General features: G+C 41.0%; 1 protein-coding gene across 3 annotated transcripts in view; it reads right to left on the bottom strand.

The window, feature by feature from the left end:
* ccser2 (coiled-coil serine rich protein 2) overlaps positions 1–21,283 on the bottom strand; it is a 350,893-nt gene that overhangs the window by 298,823 nt on the left and 30,787 nt on the right. For all 3 annotated transcript variants that reach the window (XM_033012715.1, XM_033012716.1, XM_033012717.1), the window contains exons 3-4: positions 18,065–19,556; positions 14,753–14,961 (exon numbers count right to left, since the gene is read on the bottom strand). In XM_033012715.1, the coding sequence (XP_032868606.1) occupies positions 14,753–14,961; positions 18,065–19,517 (1,662 nt within the window). In that variant the 5' untranslated portion in view covers positions 19,518–19,556. The remainder of the gene's footprint in view (positions 1–14,752; positions 14,962–18,064; positions 19,557–21,283) is intronic.

The raw sequence follows: 21,283 nt of genomic DNA, 5'->3' as shown, positions 1-21,283 counted from the left end.
TTTTGTAAAAATATTATTAAATAGCTTCTGACCTTATGTTAGAAGGAAGGTAGTGATATAGGAAGACCCCAAACATGCAGGAAAGGAATTGGATTGGTAGATGAACATTAACGAACATGTGTCGGAATGTATTTTAGTTGGACGAATATTGAGGCCACAAAGCAATTCTAAACTATGTTCCAAATGAGTTATAGGAATCAGCAAAAGTCAATTAAAGAAGTAAAATAGTTCATAAGAAGGTCCAGAAATCATTTCAAGAAAGCATGTAGACCAGGAGCAATTGTGTTTTCCAAAGGATTAAAGAAAAGAAGTATCCTTAGAATAGTGCCAGAAATTGGAATTAAGTCTGTCAGTGAAAAACCCATTTTTGGTTGCAAAATTGTCTGGGTAGTAATAGGGATGGTGTAGAGACAACCAGAACTATAAACTATAAATGTAAGTTAATCACCAATAAGTTTGAGATCAAACCCAAAGTATCCTTTATTGTCATTCAGACCTTTCAGTCTGAACGAAATATCGTGCTTTGCAGTCATACATATAATAAAAACAAAAACACACAATAAACACAAATTTAACATCCACCACAGTGAGTTCACCAGACACCTCCTCACTGTGATGGAAGGCAAAAGTCTTTGTCTCTTCCCTCCTTGTTCTCCCTCTGTGCTGAGGCGATCCAGGCCTCCGATGTTGTGTCCCCGCCGGGTGATGGTAAGTAAGTCAGTCCCCGAGCTCCGCGAACGGGCCGGTTCAAACTCCGCGGCCCGGAGATACACTATTTGTTGCAGAAAATACAAGGTACAACTCACTAACATAGGAAATGGCCAAGGCAAAAAGTTCAATCCTTGATGGGTTAACCAACGAGCAAAAAGGGTTTCTCAGAACCTTTCAGGTAGAGCTGGGGTGCTGTTCAACAAGCTTGGCAATTCACTGCACTGCTCCCTTTGTATCTCCATGAAAATAGTTAATTTATGAAGGAAGTGGTAGACAGAAGGGACAATCAAATTCACTTTTGCTGCATCTGTTCTGACAAGAACTCCATAAATTTAAAGGATTGGATAGCTGAGTATTCAGCCCTGCTCGATCAGCAAAAACATTGTTACAGCTCTTTCAATTAAACATCTGTCTCATGGTGATGTTGTTGGTGGAATACTTGCAGATTGTGGTTTCAATGAAAGACAAATGTCTTAGTTTTCATAGAAATTATCACAGAATGACAATAGCTAGAACTTCTTTGCTCAAGTCCTGAATGCTCTAGAATCCATTATTGTGAGAATGATCAAACAACACCTGCCTTTATGCTGAGACAGCCATGTGACTAATTTGAATATCTCCTGAGGCCTGACAATTACTTCCCCACATTTCCAACTCTTTCATGCCAGAAACTGAAAAATATTGCTCTCCTGGCCAGTTTTATCAAATATATCACAGCCCATGGGAAACTCAAGAATAGTGAGCTCCCCGAGTATCCTGAGCAATGTAATATTGAATTGAATTGAATTGAATTGATTTTTATTAGGGACAGTGCATACTAATAAATATTTGCATGTAATATGCAAGATTGTAGCCAGTAGCTAATTTCCATCTTTAGTCCCAACACAAGGTAAACACATCCCAAACAAGGTAAAAACAAAAACAAAACAAACAATAAAGTAAAAAAGTAGCAATAAAAGAGTACCATAGGATAATTTTAATACATTTAATAAACACCACAAAAAGCCTATTGTTCGATTTTTCTGTTTGATATTATTCACCTTATATTAGAAAGTAGGTGCAGGAGAAGGCCATTCGGCTCTTCGAGCCAGCACCGCCATTCAACATGATCATGGCTGATCATCCAGAACCCGTACCCCGTTCCTGCTTTTTCCCCCCTATCCCTTGATGCCATTCACCCTAAGAGCTATATCTAACTCTCTCTTAAATATATCCAGTGAATTGGCCTCCACTGCCTTCTGTGGCAGAGAGTTCCACATATTCACAACTCTCTGGGTGAAAAGGTTTTTCCTCATCTCAGTCCTAAATGGCCTACCCCTTATTCTTAAACTGTGACCCCTGGTTCTAGCCTGTCCAATCCCTTAAGAATTTTACTTCAGGCTGCAAGACAGGAGTAGTTACTCTTTGCGTGGATCAAGTATGTAATTTCTCAGTGCCCCTTTCTTGCATGAATGCCAAAATCCATTGATTGCCGTACTCCCCCAAATCTACCAAATCTCTGTTTTAGAGCACACTCAGCACTCACACTCCCCTTCATTCTCCCTGCTGGGTCCCTCTTTCAATCTCGGTAGCCCCTGCCAGGAACTCGCGGCAGCATGTATCCCTTCTTCCCTCTCCCAATCCTGTCCCCCTATGCTCTCGGTGGTCCACTTCATTCTTGACATTCTCGGTGGTCCCCCTGCATTCTTGACGGTCCACCTCACTTGTGGGTTCCACAAGCGAGGTTTTTATATTACAAATCTCAAATTGTATAAATGATGGGTCTTTGTCCCAAACATTATGGAGGGCATTGTAGCTATTGCACTGTCATTCTATTGACACACGTAAATGAACAATTCTCTTACAATTAAGTATTCTGCAGTTGTCCAATGGTATAGGCACAAAAAGGAGGGTTCTTCCTTAACCAATCTGAATTCAACAGAAGGTAGTAATTACTAAAATGCAATTTATGATCTATAAAACTGCTGTACAAGTTTTTCTTAATTTTTTTTTTTTTTAATTGCATTGTGACAATGTGATACTGATGCAACCACAGAATAATAAATGGTTAAAACAAAGACATCACATTCCATTAGAGCGAGTGAACAGAAAAACTGACCTTTCTCTAGTAAAAACCAGTGCCAGGTTACACTGACAAACAGCCATCTTTAGATTTAATACCAGAGCTTTATGGCAAATGTCCCCACCAAGATCTCAGCCATTACCTGATAAAAAATTTAACATCAAAGAGCACCACACTGTGGCCAATGTATAGATCTCCAAGCATGCAGCATATCAGGCCTTATTGCAAAACTGCACCGTCAACATTTACAAAAACACACTATCTGGACTCTGATTTACAAACAAAACGTCAATACATCTAATAGACCAATCAAAATACACTGCTTTATGTTGCAGCACTTCACATTCTCATTACATGTTGCAGTTGCCAGAGTTACAGGACACATGGGCTATTATCTCATATTAAGATGCTGGTACATACCTTGTTCAAATAAGTGTATTTCAAATGATATCTAACTTATGATTTTAACAGCTTCAAACAAATTTGTATCAAAAACTTCTATCCAAAAGAAGACATTTAAATATTTTATTGCTTTAAATGACTATATAAATATCTAATTTACTACAATGTGTTTTACTAACATGCATTGAAAGGATAAAATAAATTTAATGCAATCAGTGTCCACACAAGTACCATTCCAAAGGAATCAAATTCCAAAATTAGAAGCGTTTTCTCAATCATATTCAAATACCCACAGTAGACTGGAACTAACAGAAATGCAAAACTTTATGATAATGAATTTATTCAGCTCAACTCAATGTAACTTCAATCCTCCTACCCAACCCCCACTCCCCCAACATATTTGTTGTTAGATGTGTTCTGCATTCTGGAAAATCTCAGCAGTTCTGACAACGTCTGGGGAAAAAGAAAGAATCAACATTTCATGTTAGCAACATTCATCAGAACTGGGAAAGAGAGAGATAGAAGTAGGAGAGAAGGTTGGGTGGGATATGCTAACCGAAGGAGACGTCTTTGATAGCGCAAATGGCTTAATGGCAACAGTTCTCAGCACGTTAAGCTCCGTGGTCGGTGTAATGTATTGTTCATGTTAAGGAGGTGGGACAACTACAGCATGCTGAACATGAGAAAAATGTTTATTTCCCACAAATAGTCTGGCCTGCTGGGTATGTCCCAATATGCCAGACTACATATTAGACTATGATGACGAGGAAATGTGTTGCTGATCTGATTCCCTCCCCCCACCCCCTCCACCATATTTATCAGAAAAACTCTGTTCCACCAACACTTAGCTGCAAACTAACTTGTTTCCCTCTGCTTCTCTTTCCACTGATACTGTCTAGCCTGCTTAGTTTTTCTAGCATTTCCCATTTTCTGTTTTTATGTTAGGTTAGCTCAAATTAACCCCAAAACAAACCCTTCAAGTTTAATCACTCACCCTCACTCCTAAACAACCTTGCTTCCCTACATCTCTCACGTACTTCATACTGCAAGTCAGGATGTATAGGGGTTAATTAGACTGTATTGAGAGTAATATTTGTATGAAGTTTTATTGAATCCATTTCCAGTTCGTCTGAGTTCATGTTGATGGTTGTCACACCCAGTGAAGATGATGCAATTCTGTCCCAGACCGCAAACATAGCTACCATGGTAATCACAATTTCACAGCCCCTGAAGTGCTGGATATATAATGAATGGCTTTAAAATGCAGTTAAATAACAAACATTCTATGTACATCGATTCTCATGTGAAACAGATCTATTTTAGGTGACTGAGGATATGTATAAGACAAATGGAAGGAAGCAGAGGGTGATGGTGGAAGGTTGCTTCTAAGCCTGTGACAAGTGGTGTGCCTCAGGGTTCGGTGCTGGGCCTGTTACTGTTTGTCATCTACATCAATGATTTGGATGAGAACATATAGGGGGCAAGATGAGCAAGTTTGCTGATGATACAAAAGTGAGTGGTTTTGCAGATAGTTAAGATTGCAGCAGGATCTGGATCGATTGGTCATGTGGGAGAAGGAATGGTTGATGGAATGTAATACAGAAAAGTGTGAGGTGTTGCATTTTGGGACATCGAACAAGGGCAGGACCTACACAGTAAATGGTAGGCCTCTGGGTAGTGTTGTAGAGCAGAGGGATCTAGGAGTACAGGTGCATGGTTCCTTGAAGGTCGAGTCGCAGGTAGATAAAGTGGTCAAAAAGGCCTTTGGCACTTGGGCCTTCATCTGTCAAAGTATTGAGTATAGAAGTTGGGAGGTCATGTTGCAGTTGTATAAGACGTTGGTGAGACCGCATTTAGAATATTGTGTACGGTTCGGTGCACCATGTTATAGGAAAGATATTGTCAAGCTGAAAGGGTTCAGAAAAGATTTGTGAGGAATTTGCCAGGACTAGAGGGTGTGAGCTATAGGGAGAGGTTGAAGAGGCTGGGTCATGATTCCATGGAGCCCAGGAGGATGAGGGGGGGATCGTATAGAGGTGTACAAAATCATGAGAGGAATAGATCGGGTAGATGCACAGAGTCTCTTGCCCAGAATAGAGGAATTTAAGACCAGAGGACAAAGGTTCAAGGTGAAGGGGAAAAGATTTAATAGGAATCCGAGGGGTAACTTTTTCACACAATGGGTGGCGGGTGTATGGAACCAGCTGCCAGAGGAAGTAGTTGAGGCTGGGACTATCCCATCATTTAGGAAACAGTTAGACAAGTACATGGATAGGACAAGTTTGGAGGGATATGGACCAAGCGCAGGCAAGTGGGACTAGTGTTGCTGGGATATTGTTGGCCGGTGTGGGCAGGTTGGGCCGAAGGGCCTGTTTCCACACTGTATCACTCTATGACTCTAAATACAAGAGTTTAACTTTTGCCTTGATACTCATATTGCGTTGTAAAATTGAGCTAACCTGACATAAACACAGAAAATGGAAAATGCTGGAAGAACAAACTAGGCCAGGCAGCATCAGTGGAAAGAGAAAGTGTTAATGTTTCAGGTGAGGAACCTTCATCAGACATGAGACAGAAGCAAGTTAGTTAGTGTGGGTGGAACAACGTTTCTCTGATAAAGGGAAGTAATATAGCAGGGGGATCAGATCAGCAACATATTACCTTGTCGTCATAGCTTATGTAGTCTGGCATACTGGGACATACCAAGCATGCTGTCCCACGTTCTTAACATTAACAACACATTACACAGACCACAAAGCTTAACATGCAGAGAACTGTTGCCCTGAAGCCATTTTGATTTGTCTTATCAGAGTTGTCCCTTTTGGTTAGCATATCCCACCCAACCATCTCTCCTACTTCTATCGCCTCTTTCCCAGTTCTGATGAATGTTGCTTACATGAAATGTTAATTCTTTCTCTTTCCACAGATGCTGCCAGAACTGCTGAGAATTTCCAGCATTTTCTGTATTTAGTTTAGTTTAGGGATATGGCATTGAAACAAGCTATTTGGTCCACCATGCTAACCATCCATCACACATTCACACTACTGCTATGTTATCCCACTTTCTCATCCCCTCAACATCTATTTCAGATTTCCAGAATGCATAACACATCTGACAACAAATATGTGGGGGGCGGGGTTTGAAGTTTCATTGAGTTGTGCCAAAGAAATACATTACCATAAAATTTTGCATTTTTAGTTTGTTCTTGTCTCCTGTGAATATTTGCATAAACACATAGTTATACATGAGAAAAGCCTCTAATTTTGGAATTTGAATACAATGGTGCTTGTGTAAACCACTGATTGCATTAAATTAATTTTATCCTTTCACTGCGTGTTAATAAGAAACATTGCAGTAAATTATACTTTCCTCTGGATCCGTATATGTAATCAACTCTAACCACAGATACTATTTACATTGTCTAACTTTGTCTGGAATATCGCTTTCTTTACCATCCAAAAATCAACGTGCAACAATTTAATCGACACAATTTTTCCATTTGCATCCTGTATGTCTGCCCATAGACGATAGACTGTCTACAGTTTTAGACTTTACTTTAGACTTCAGAGATACAGCATGGAAACAGGGCCTTTGGCCCACCGAGTCCGCGCTGACCAGCGATCACCCTGTACACTTGCACTATCTTCCAGGTTGCCCCAGCAATGGCTGCCTCACCAACAGTCTGTCTGTCCTTTCCTTCGTTGTGTTTTAATTGTATGTGTTAAATGTGTGTTTTTAGTGTTCTTTAGCTTGTTTTATGTAGGGAGTGGAGGTTGGGGGAAGCTTTTTCTAATCTCTTACCTCAACGGAGATGCAACTTTTTTCCGTATCGTATCTCTGTCCGCACTTCAGCCTAACATCGAGGAGTTGGCGGCCTTTGCTGGAGATCGACCAGGAGCTCCATCGCAGAAGCCTGCGGACTTACCATCGCGGAGCTCGCGATCCCCTTGCCAGGGGTCGACCTCGGAGCACAAACCATGGGTGCTGGCAGACTTAACATCAGAGACCGACTTCAGAACTCCAAGCCGTGGGAGTTTCGATCGCCCTAACACGGGAGTTTCTATTGCCCCGACAGCGGGAGTTTCGATCGCCCCGACAGCGGGAGAATAAAGAGGAAGAAGATTGGACTTTTTTGCCTTCCATCACAGTGAGTAATGTGGGGAATCCGCCGTGGTGGATGTTTATGTTAGCATTTATGTAGTTTTCTGTCTTGTTGCTTTTTTTTCGTGTGGCTGTATAGTAATTCGCTTATCACTGTACCTAAATTGGTAAGTGACAATAAAAGACCTTTGAAACCTTAGATTCAGTTGCTGAGTCTCTTACTGTTTTGAGGTGAAAAAAAGTGTTGGAATCTGGTTCCGTGAAAACCCATGCAATGATGAATAAAGTGGTATGGGAAAACATATGTTGAGTTTCCTTTCATCAAAATTATTTTCTTTCACTGCTGAAACTAAAATGTATTCTCCTCAGTACATCTACAATTACATTTCAGCAAAATATAAGCAGCTTTCGGGCAAGCCCGGCATCTTAATGGCTTGTAGAGCTACAATGCAATTTTCCCAGGTTTCTGATTTCTCAAATAAACTCATCAGTTTGCTGTAAATTATTCTAGGTAACAAACTGAACATTAATGCACCAGTAATTTTTCTAATCTTCAAACTACAGTTGCAATAAAAAGGAATGCTGTTGTTGTGCATGATTCAATTAATAATGTTAGAGTAAGAAAATAAACAGCTGCTCAATATCAGCTTGCACTTGGTAATTATTGGTGTATCTGCACACACAGTTGGCTTGATTATATTTTCATTTGTTGACTTACAAAATAAGATCTAGAATTATTGTGCCCCTCCATAAACTGTTGCCAAGAAATTCCTTTTCACAACTTCAGAATATACTGTGCAGTTGACAGTGAGCCACCACATTGAATATATGGTGAAAGGACTCCCACAAAGCTATTAAACAGAAGATTTTAAGGTTTTAGTTTAGAGATACAGCGCGGAAACACGCCCTTCGGCCCACCGTATCAGCGCCGACCAGCGATCACTGCACATTAACACTATCCGACACACACTAGTGACAATTTTTACATTTACCAAGCCAATTAACCTACGAACCTGTACGTCTTTGGAGTGTGGGAGGAAAACTAAGATCTTGGTGAAAACCCACGCTGGTCACGGGGAGAACATACAAACTCCGTACAGACAGTACCCGTAATCGGGATCAAACCTGGGTCTCCAGCGCTGCATTCACTGTAAGGCAGCAACTCTACCGCTGCGCCACCGTGACCGCCTTAGACTTTTAAGACTTTGAGTTTTAAGATTTTGATCGACAACAATGAAGGTATTGCATAGTCAGGATGGCGTGCAAGTTAGAGGTATTTGGAACAGTTGGTGATCAATGCACTTGCAGATCTTGGCTTTCTAGTTAGTAGAAATTGTGACCTTGGGAGATGCTGGACAGAATAATTTTGTCTAATCTCACAGAATTCAATTTTAGTACGTTAAATGCATCTTTCGTAACATAAATACAACAGCTTGGCCACAAGCACAGTTGGTCCTTAAGAAATCTTCACATTGCAACCAAAATGTTGCTGAGATGATTGACTTTGTTATATTTATTAAAGTCAACCATTTCAGATATTAGAAACAAAGAACTGCAGATACAGGTCAACAAAAAAAGACTCGAAGTGCTGGAGTACTTCAGCTGGTCAGCAGCATCTCTACAGAACATGGATATGTGAACTTTTGGTTCCTTCTTAAGACTGATTGTGTGTGGGGGGGGGGGGGGGGTGAAGAAACAGGACTAAGCCTGACAAGTAATCGGTGGATAGAGGCGAAGGATATTTTTTGATTGTCAAATGGTTGGACAAAGGCCAGAGATGAAAAGCCACATTGTCTGGCCTTTGTCCAGCCATCTGCTATCAAACTCCACCCTCCCCTTCCCTTCACCTGTATCCATATATTATCCCCCCCACCCCCCAACCACCACAACAATCAGTCTGAAGAATGTTCCCAAACCAAAATATTATCTGTCCACAGATAAACACAAAATGCTGTAGTAACTACAGCAGGACAGGCAGCATCTCTAGAGAGAAGGAATGGGTGACATTTTGGATTGAGACCCTTCTATCTATCCATGGTCTGCAAAGATGCTGCCTGATCTGCTGAGTTACTCCAGCATTTGTGCATTTTACTTTCATTTCAGATATTATATGGACAACTGGCTGATTGGCTGATAACTTAAACCCTTTAGAATGACTGAGATGGATCATTTGTGTACAGCGCTTCCAGTTGAAGATTGTTGTGAACATTTCAGCCAGATCTTTTGCACTGAGGCTAGATTTTGCCACCATTGAGATGGGGATGATTATGCAGCCTCCTCCTTGCTGGCAGGTTGCTTCACTATCCACCACATCACCACCGGAAGGGATAGAACTTGATACCATCTGCCATTTGTCAGTTTACTTAGCTCTGTTTATAGACTGTTGCTTACATTGCTTAGCCACAATAGAATGACAAGTCATTCCTATGTAAGCTGAGACACGACATAGAGTCATAGAGAGTCATAGAACAATACCACTCCATAATCAAAGGCGTAGAACTGAAAGGCGTAGAAGGGACTTTGGCCAACCATGACTTTAATCTTTCCCCTCATGTATGAAAATCTTGTGTGCACTGATGAATAACTGCTCAAAGAAGCATATCCAAATTAAGCAAATTACATCGCCTTGCTCCCTAACACATTTTATTTGAATGCAATGCAATGCACTGCATTATGCCCTCAATTTTAAAATGTCACATTGTCGATTTTTATTTTTATGGATTTGCATTGGTAAATCTCTCACTGTACAAGGGTCTCATTTTGTTGCACTAATTATCCCTGACTAATAGCTGCAGATCATTATTTTCAGGTATAAGTGCATAGCGCAAAGTGGTAAATCAGATTAAGAAAGCAGTTTAAAAAAAAACAATGTTATAGAGATATGAAGTACAAGAGTAAGGAAGCTACAACGAATCATAATAAAACACTAGCTCATCCGCATGCAGAGAATTCTACCCATCTGGTCACGATACTTTAGGAAGGCTGTGAAAATATTCAAAAGGAAACACAAGACATTTAACAGTGATTCCAATAAGCAGATCATTAATTCATTGAACTGATGAGATTATGAAGAGATTCAAGAGAGAAAGTAAAGATCATGAGGGCTATGGAAAAAGGAGAAAAAACTGCTAGGAGGCTAGCAAAAGAACCTAAGTGAGAAAACAATTGTTTTCACAAGATTTTTGAATGAAATGAATAATGGTGAAGGTAGATTTAATTTCTGTGTTCAAAACAGAACTGGGTATGTAGCTGAAAAAAAAAATTGCTGGCCTATGGGGAGAGGACAAGAAAGTGGGATTGTTCAAATCTTGTTCAGTGCGAACTTGACTGGTCAAATGACAAATCAACTTATCCCAGCTGCATTTGAATTGTTTACATTTACCAACAAATTGCAAAACAGTCAAGTGATATCCAAAAAATCTTGTCTTGACATTGTGATGATGATGTCAAAAATTTTGTCATCACAATCAACAATTACTGTAAAAACTTTCAAAGTTACAAATACACATTTTATTCACCATAAGTAGGAAGGATCATTACTGTGGAGCTCCTCAACAATACCTGTTTTTGCCACTGGGTGGCAGAATTAAGTACTTTAAAAAGCTAAATGGTTGCCCCATGTTGATCAGTAATTTTATATAAGCATCAAAATGCATAAATACAAACCATATAAACGTATATATACACATTTAAGTAATTGATATCGATGAATGCATATTGTTATGTATGTGTTTTATATCTTTGAACTAAGATCCTGGGTTAAAAAAGGCTTGCGAGTTCCATTTACTGTTTGAAGAAACTTTAAATTGACCTAACCCCCTATCCCTGCTCGAACTCAGATCTCTGCATGTAATCATATCCTTACAACCAAATAGTCCCCAGAAATCAAGTCTAAACACAGAATTTAAAACAATAATTCACAAAAGGTACTGGAGCACAAAAGCATTCAGTAACCAGACTCCAATGCAAACCAAGCATGAAATAGATTTAAAGAAAGATCTGAAAGAGATTTAAGAACCTAAATCCGTAAAAGAAAAAACTTGCTCTCAAAATAACTTCCCTCATGAGGGTGGGTGAGTGTGAATGAGTGTGGGTGGGCGGCGCGACTCTCGTCAGCAGCGGCCTCTGCAGTCCGTCTGTGTTTTATTATTTTTTGTCTCGTTTTTATGTAGTTTTTTTTTGTTTTTTTTGGGGGTATGTGTGTGGGGGGTGGGGGGGAGGGGGTAACTTTAAAATCTTTCCCCTGCACGGGAGACCCGACCTTTTCTTTGTCGGGTCTCCGTTGTCGTTGGGGCTGCAACGTGGAGCGGCCTCCAACAGGAACGACCTGGGGCTCCAGTCACGGAGCTGCCGACTACTCACCGTCACGGAGCTGGCCGAGTCCGGAGCGGGTGGAGCTGTGGTGGACGCTGCTGTGACCCGACCTCCGGAGATTCGGAGGCTGCAACTGCGGGTCTGGCGGACGGCGGCACCGGGAGCCCGTGGATCCCTGCTGGGTGACCGCTTTTCGGGGCTTCTGCAACGGCGACTTCTCCCGCCCGAGTTGCGGGGTTGAAGAGCCCCTGAGCGGGGCCTTACACCATCGCCCCACGCGGCTTGGAATGGCCGCGGGACTCTGCGAGCGACTTTGACTCTGACTCTGACATCGGGGGGGAGAGTGCAGTGGAGAGATAAGTTTTTTTTGCCTTCCATCACAACGATGTGATGGATGTTTGTGTAAACTGTGTTGTGTCTCGGGTCTTTTGTTTTGTAATGTATGGCTGCAGAAACGACATTTCGTTTGGACCTCAAGGGGTCCAAATGACAATAAATTGAATTGTATTGTATTGTATTGTAAATGTGAGGGTGTGCGCTCCTGTGCTGAGGTCTATGCAGGAGAACATGCAGGAACTTTTAAAGATCATCTTTCACATTAGTAAAAGTGATCATTTTGGCATTGCCTATATTAATTAATTTTAAGACTAAACCAAATGGGACCTGTTGGGCCCCATCCCCAACGCGGGGGGGGGGGGGTGCGCAGCGTCACATGGAAGGGCTGGTCACCGAACGTGGCGTCGGCGCTCACCCCAGAGACAGGCGCCCCCCGGAGCTAATCGCCCCCATCACCCGTTCCCCCAACACCACCATTCGCCCAACGCAATATTCCACCACTCACCCATAGCCCCAAACAGCGCAGACGCGGTTTATTTCCCCTCACCCATAGCCCCCAACACTCCCTCTCCCTCCTCTTCGCCCTCCCTCTTCTCTCCCCTCACCTCCTCCACTCCCTCCTTCACCTCTCCCTACCTCTCCTTTCCCCTACCCTCAGTCACTCCCTACCACCCTCCATAACCCCTCCTCCCCTCCCTACCCCCCCAACCCATTGGGCCCCGTTTCCCCAACGCAATATTCCACCATTCACCCGTTTCCCCAACGCAACCCGTTTCCACCACTCAACCGTTTCCCCAACACAACCCATTTCCACCACTCACCCGTTCGCCCAACATAACCCGTTCCCCCAACGCAATCTATCCTTCCCACATGGGGGGGGGTGGCAGTCAGTGCTTCCCAGAGCCGATGAATGGACTCGACGTTTGGGTCAGCGTTGGCGCTCCCTTGAGCCGATCTATCCTTCCCAAGTGGGGGGGGGGGGGGGCGAGGGGGGCGGGCAGTCGGCTCTTCCCGGAGCCAATGAATGGACTCGACTTTTGTGTCGGTGTCGGCGCTCCCTTGAGGCAATCAATCCTTCTCACGTGGGGGAAGGGTTGCAAAAAAAACTTGCTAGCACTTAACAGAGTTCTGCTGTTTCTTTCTAAGCAACATCAAATTGTTTTCCAATATAATCAAACTTGATTATATCAGAATGCGTATAAAATGTTTAACACATAAAGCGTTAAAATCGTGTGCAATAATATTTACTGCTTAATATTAGCTTCAACCTCCCCAAATTATTGTCTCTCCTAGTTCAATTTTACTTAGTTTCCTTTACTACTCCTTTTGTAAAGAAACTGTTTAGTTTGATCAAGTTTCTGATCCTTTGCCTCAATAGCACAGCTTATGCTTCACTTTATTTTTCTTAAGTTCCTATTGTAAAGCACTTCCAACTTGTTTTCTATGTTAAAGATGTTATTAAAAGCTGTAATTTTCTTGAATGCAAATGGTGGTGCAAAAGATTTGCTGGCATGCATGCTTGATTCTGCTGCTTCATTGAATCCCTTTGAAAATTGCTTTCTGAAAATAAATCTTCATCACTCCAAGTAAAGTCTCATAAGCTGATCAGAAGATTATTTATTTTGCAGAGAGCATATGAAGACTAATTTAAAAAGTTGCAAATGGAAAACAGAAATATAAATGTTGTGTACAATGCATATGGTAGAGTTCTATTCCTGTACTGATAAAATTCTAAATCCTGCAGACAACAATGGCTTTTAAACACCAAAGGCAAGCAAAGGTCTCTCTCCACACTATAGATTTAGTTTTTAGTTTTAGTTTTAGAGCAGGCCCTTCGATCCACCGGGTCCGTGCCAACCAGTGATTCCCGCACATTAACACTATCCTACACACACTGGGGATAATAAGGAAATAAGTACTTAGAGGATTGATTTCATTGAAGTTTTCACTGATTTGGAAATAATTGAATAGTAGATTTAATGGTAAATTTAGTAAAAGAGTTTAATAGTAAATTAGTGCAAGAATTTAATAGTAAATTTAATATGTTAATTGGGAGACTGTAGATAATTGGGCTTAAAATTAAAGCCCGCCCACTAAGTAGAAAACTATTTAGCTTATAAAAGGATGGCAAAAATCTGGAATTCTTTCCAACAAAAAGCAGATGGTACAACATTTCGATATTTAAAAAGTTATATCCATAGATAGCTGCCAGCCTAGAGTGCCATAAAACAAGAGGTCAGAGCATGTGGAAAGGGAATGAATTTAGAACTGATAAGACTAACTAGCCCATATCTGGGACTCTCCACCTCTGAGTCCCAATGTATATTGTACATCAAAAGATGCAGTTGGTCATTTCCTCCACAAGAGGTCCCAGCTCTGCATTGTCATACTCACTACTTAACATGATTCAACTTTTGTTCTAAATGTAAAATGATAAATGTTAAATCACAGGATATTGTTTTACCTTTAAAACTGTTCAACATTTTCCTTATATCTTTACGGGGCATCCTTACATGACAAGATCAGATTAACCAAATTTTAACACATAACACTGGAAAGTTCATCAGTGCAGACTTCCATTCCGTTTCAAATCATAAATTCATTTGTCATAATTAATTTATTCCAAAGTGAATTAAGGCTCCACAGAGAGTTTCTCTTTGAGTTAATTTTTACCACTTTACATTAACATACATTAAATAACGTGGGGATTTTGCGATATTGTTTTCCTCACCACTTAAAATGTTTATTTGAGGATTTTTGTAAAGAAAGGATGAATGTCTCTGATATCAAAGGAAAGGCCTGCATGCACAACAGACTGTTCTTACCAGGCTGTTCATCTCTGAAGACTCGAGGCTGCCACACTGCTGGACTGTACCAAGTCCCTCCATGCCCTCTTCATCCCACATGTACGTTCCAGCTGAACTACTGGAAGGAGAAAGTTCAAAGGAGGAGCCCAGTGCGTAGTTGGCATCTGGACACACAAAGTCATTACCTGAGGCATTGGTCTGCGAAGTCTCCAAATCTTTGCACTGGTCTACTCAAAAGACAAAAAAAAAAAATGACAAAGATAATTAATTTAATACACAGGAGAATAAACCACAGCTGACAACATCTCATTAAGGCAATATATATTTTGTCTACTTTTGTAAAAAAATAGCACTATAAATTATTTAGCCAAAGTTCAAGATATGCAGCAATTTAACTTGATGTTGTAAACAAATTTCTGGAAATATGATACAAAAAGGTAACAACTTTATAACTTATCCAAGTAACTTGGTTGGCTATGTGAAGCAACAATATAATTCAATCTTACTTCAGTTTTGAATGAAATTTTGGACAAACAGGGAAAGGAGCAAGAGCAGTTCATTTTGAATGTCTTTATAATGGATTTTGGTTTTTGCGAACAATATCTATAGTAACAAAGGTACACAAAATTGCTGGGGAAACTCAGCGGGTGCAGCAGCATCTATGGAGCGAAGGAAATAGGCGACGTTTCGGGCCGAAACCCTTCTTCAGACTGATGTACTATAGTAACAAGGCTCCTGTTCATATCAGGCAGGTCAGGAAACATTGTTATTTTATTTTACAAAAACTCTGAGTGACAATTATTAAACAACCTCATGAAATGGAGATATACATGATGGTTATCCTCTACCGGCAGAATATCAGAAATCGATCAGGAGGAATCGAGAGGTGACGCAGACCAAGACCGGGGTGGGGGGAGTGGGGGGGGGGGGGACAGCCGGAGGGGGCAGGGGTACAAAGCAGGAGAATAAAGATAGGCCAAAAGGAATTTTTCCTCATGACCGATGGAACTATCTCTCAGCCTGAACACCCTGTTCACGTTTGGAAACAATCAATATTTTGGGCCTACTTCCAGCTTGAAGAACTCGAATTAAAGTTAGCGGGCAGCCTCTCTCACCTAGAGCAGTGAGTGACACAGAGAAAGACAGTAAATTCTGGGATATGGGGCTTGAGGTGATTCACCATCTCTGGCAAGGCCTGTTTCCATGCTATATCTCAAAACTAAGCTAAATCTGAGAATATGACTATCGAATTGAGCTTCTTCCCCTGTTTCTGCCGTGAGCGCCGGTTTTCAGGATCTTCGTCGACTTTCCATAACAACCCTTTGGATTACTCAGTTATAGCGGACAATCAGCAATAACGGACACTATTCTCCCCACCCCCAATCTTCCCATCATCCGTTATAATGAGGATTCACTCTACCATGGTTTAAGAGGTGACTTGCCACCACCTTCCAGGTTGACTGGGAAAAGGAAATAAATGCTGGCCATACCAGTGGTACCCAAATCCTGTAAATATTTTTTAGAACTCTCATCGCTGAGATTTCCCACAAGTTTTTGCTAAATAAGTGAACACTGCTGGGACAGCAACTACAGCAGCCAATAAATATTTACATTAAGCACATCAATAGAGGATTGTTGAGATCATTAAAAGATGAATAAGGAATCAAGGACTTGAAAAAGATAACGTTATTTTCCAGTTATGAAGAGAGAACATCAAGTGAACATATAAATAAAAAAAGATAGAAATAGATTAAGAAACAGCAATATTAAGTACATAGACAGCGGGAAAATGCATGATAAAAGAGAGCACAAAAATATTTGGAAAGGAAAAATTAGTGCTTTTAAAATAGAAAAAAGATAAGCCAAACGTAAGGATAGATTGCGTCCATGAATGTAAAGTCACTGACCTATACTGCATGTAAACAGATTATTCAGCCCAATTTGTCCACGGTGACAGTTCCTTAACCGAGCTAGTTTCACTTGCCTGTATCCAGCCCATATCCTTCCAAACCACTCCTCTCAATGAACCTGTCCTTAATATCCTATTCGTACACAATTCTAACACTTCCTCTGGCAGTTCATTCCATGTAGACAATAGGTGCAGAAGTAGGTCATTCGGCCCTTCAAGCCAGCACCGCCATTCAATGTGATCATGGCTGATCATCCACAATCAGTACCCCGTTCCTGCCTTCTCCCCATATCCCCTGACTCCGCTATCTTTAAGAGCCCTATCTAGTTCTCTCTTGAAAGTATCCAGGGAATCGGCCTCCACCGCCCTCTGAGGCAGAGAATTCCACAGACTCACAACTCTCTGTGTGAAAAAGTGTTTCTTCATCTCCGTTCTAAATGGCTTACCCTTTAATCTTAAACTGTGGCTCCTGGTTCTGGACTCCCCCGACACCGGGAACATGTTTCCTGCCTCTAGCGTGTCCAAACCCTTAATAATCTTATATGTTTCAATACCTCCCTCTCTGAAATAGTTGTCCCTCAGGGCCCTTTCTCCTCTCATTTTAAACATGTGTCTTCTAGTTTTTGACTCCCCTGCCCTGGGGAAAATATTGCAGCTGTTCACCTTATTTATCTCTCATGATTTTGTATACCTCTATTTTATAAGAATGTGAGGGATAGGAAAGGTATTGCTGTAAACCTTGGAAAACAAGTCCAGTGCATGAACCCTCACAGACAACAGAGGCAGGACCTTTCCTTGCCACGATTTACAGGAGGATTTGAACTCTGGAATCAAGATCACTTTGTAAATTTGTAGTTGATACCAAATCGGGGAGTGAATGGGAATGCAGGGAAGGAGTCACTACCAAGAACAACTGCAACAATGCTGTCATGGAATGAGCAGTTACTGATCCCATGGGTGTCAAATGGGTTAATCTTAGCAAACACACCACATAATTACAATTGCACATGATTTCAACACCATCATAAACTGAGACTCTGCAACATGCTCATGCCTTTTTTAATAAAGTTATGAGCCCTATTATTCAATCAAATTTCTGGCCAAGAATGTTAAATAATGCAAGGTGAATAAAAGCATAACACATGTTACTAAACTCTTTGCTCTAAATTAAAACAGTTTAGAGATAGTCCCGGTTGTATAAAGACCATCATTTAAAGATGCTATCTTGAACTGTGGCTGATGCAGTGGTAGAAATGTCAACCAGCACAAGTACATTATGCATATGTCACTAGTTCAACATAACATTTAATATTTAAATGCCACCAAAACACAAGTACAATCAAATGCATGCATGCTTAAACATTAGTTACTCTTATCCAAAATATAAATAAACCAACATTTAATATTAATATCTCACGCACCAGGCAATCCAGTATCCAGCCATTCTGCGTCTGCATATGCTGAAATTAATGTTTCCTCAATTCCTTCTGATGACATAGCCTCATTAGGAATGTAAAGATCATCAGCAATTTCTGTGGAAAGAGAATTGTCGCTGTCCACAATTTCGAAGGATTCAGTACCTGAATTAGGTAACTGTTCGCTATTAATTATATCACAGTTGGAGTAAATTGATGAGATGACTACCTCTGAATCATCAATATCATTTGCAGAAAATGATTGAAGTTCTTCACTGTCTTCATGTTTAGTCTTCTCACCTATGGCATTATTTTCTAACAAATTATCAGCAACGCATTCAATATCTACATTTACAGTATTTGGACCACTTTCCTCAATTGTTGGAATTCCACAAGTTTCCTCGATGGTATCAGATAATGGATTTACAGTGCATGTTGTTCCTGAAGTGGTCAACCTCCCACATTTAATTACTGAAGATTGTGTCATCTTGGGAGCAGAAGCAGTGATGTAAAATGAAGATGTGGGGCAAGTAGGAAGCTGAGACTTTTTCAAGACAGATGATGGTGTTTGTAAGCTTGGTCTACTAAAAGCACCTTTACTAACTGATTCTCCTGTGCCCGAGCTATCGGTACCCCTTGGACTGCCATAGCGATAAATATTTGATCTCAAAGGAAGACTCGTCCTCATTTGCTGTTTCAGACAAGGTCTAGAAACATCTGCAGCCTTTGAAAAAGACAAAGATCGTGGTATTACATCCGAGCCACAGGAGTTACTTCGTGTGGAATACGAAAAGCTCTGGGACCTAACAATGTTCTCTTCAGTTAAGTTCTTCAAGCTTTCTGTGGATTGGTCAAGACTCCCTTTTGAACTGCTTGATGCTGAGAAAGTCTCTTCTTGTTCAGTCACCTTTCCGGCTGCTGTTTTACGAAAATGACCAAATGACTGTGACCTTGAGATGTGAGATGCGAATGGCTTTCCCAATACTTTCCCATGGTTTCCTCTTGAAGAATGATTTAAGCTAGTGACAGGCAATTTATTTTCTTTTACGCAAGGTACAACTTGATGCTGCTTTTGATGGCTGGTTACTGCAGTAGATTTACTCTTAAAGCCCAAGTCTGTGTGATCTTTAACAAAAGGAACTTTAGAATAAAAGTTTCTCTCAACTTTAACATACTCTTCATTAGTAACAGTGCAAGACAATGGTGCAGCTGGATCTTTTGCGCCTTGTCCACTACCTTTAGTTTTACCAGACTTCTTCCAGTTGAAAGCAAATGCACCCATACGAGCAGTTCCGTTCTGCTTGGAGTCAAGTTTTGAACCACTGGAAGCACTGACATTGCGAATACATCCTCCATTTGATACAGGCTGAGGAAGAGTCTCACTTAATTTAGAGGTTCCACCACCAAACTTGGGCAATCTCGAAACAGAGGTAGGTTTGTTCTGTGTTTTTCCTTCCATTAGCTAGCAGACACCTCCACTTCCCAAGATACTTGCAATCTACAAGGCAAACACAATTAAATAAATTTATTTTAAGAAAATATAATTTACCCTGCCAGTACACAACAGCATTAACAATTTAACCTGCGGTCTTCTTGTTATGAAAAATATCCTATTGATTTGATAATTCACTGGAATACACAATTCTATTTTTTCAAGTGATCAATCAATCAATCAACCAACCTTTATTGTCATCTTGCAAAGCAACAGTTGTACAGTGCAAAATGAGAAGACGCTTCCCAGGGAATACCAGAGCATCGCACATAAAACTTAAACATTTCACACATAAATAAAAACAATAAAAACAATCCAGTCCCTGTTAAAAACAATACAAATAGTTAAAAAGTGCAGGTAAAATACAGCAACATTAAAATACATGTAAATTGTCCAGGGCAGCTGATTTAAGTGGCCAGTGCCAGAGTTGTTATTAAATTGTCAGTGCAAAAAAGCAGCAGAATCAGGTGGGAGTGAAACAAGAGACAAAAGTATAAGCTAACATGATAAAACTTTGTTAAGCACTTTGCCATCTTCCTTGTAAAAAAAAAATCATAGACGGCATCAACTGCCATAATTGAGAAATATTTGAGTTGGCTTCAGGGACATTGAGTGAGCAGAAAGAAGCAACATGAAATTCCCATCTGAAGATAGAGATACGAATAAATCTTAGTGCTGACTTATCCACCAAGGTTAGCCAAGTTCATTACTCTTCATTGAGAGCTCCTGGGACCATGAAGGCTCAGCTGACTTTTCTGTTCCCTTACACTTTTTCCCAAAAATCAACTTGGTGAATACCTACTGAACTAACTCAAATACAAGCATATCTCATAAGTGATAGGAGCAGAATTAGGCCATTCTACTCCGTCAAGTCTACTCCGCCATTCATTCATGGCTGATCTCTCTCCCTCCTAACCCCATTCTTCTGCCTTCTCCCCATAACTAATCAAGAGTCTATCTATCTCTCTTAAAAATATCCATTGACTTGGCCTCCACAGCCTTCTGTGGCAAAGAATTCCACTGATTCACCACCATCCGACTAAAGAAATTCCTTCTCATCCCTTTCCTTTAATTCTGAGGATATGACCTCTAGTCCTAGACTCTCCCACTAGTGTAAACATCCTCTCCACATCCATTCTATCCAAGCCTTTCACCATCCGGCACATTTCAATGAGGTCCCCCCTCATTCTTCAAAACTCCAGCGAGTACAGGCCCAGTACCGTCAAACACTCATCATGTTAACCCATCTCATTGCAATAAACAGACCAAAACTCCATACAAGGTTCATGAAGTTGTAGCAAAACTCCCTACCTTTATAGTTGTTTTTTAGTATATGTTAAATGTATGCTATTAGTGTTCTTTAGCTTGTTTTATGTGGGGGGTGGGGGAGGGGGTTGGGGAAAACTTTTTCCAATCTCTTACCTCGACGGAGCTGCAATGTTTTATTTTCCGTATCGTATCTCCATCCGCACTGAGGCCTTACATCGAGGAGTTGGCAGAGAGCGGCTTCGAGAGCTCCACCGCGGGAGCCTACAGGACTTTAACATTGCGGAGCCCGCGATCCCTTTGCCAGGCATCGAACTCTGAGCTCTGCCGCGGGAGCCTGTGGACTTTAACATCGTGGAGATCGCGATTTCTGGTCAGAGACCGACTTTGGGAACTCCAAGCCGCAGGAGCTTCGACCGCCCCGACCCGGGAGTTTCGATCACCCCAACGCGGGAGCTTTGATCGCC

This window comes from Amblyraja radiata, chromosome 37, assembly GCF_010909765.2.
Source record: "Amblyraja radiata isolate CabotCenter1 chromosome 37, sAmbRad1.1.pri, whole genome shotgun sequence".
NCBI classification, from domain to species: Eukaryota; Metazoa; Chordata; class Chondrichthyes; order Rajiformes; family Rajidae; genus Amblyraja; species Amblyraja radiata.
Note: the sequence above shows the minus strand (reverse complement) of the source record. Positions and strands in the feature narration are given on the sequence as shown.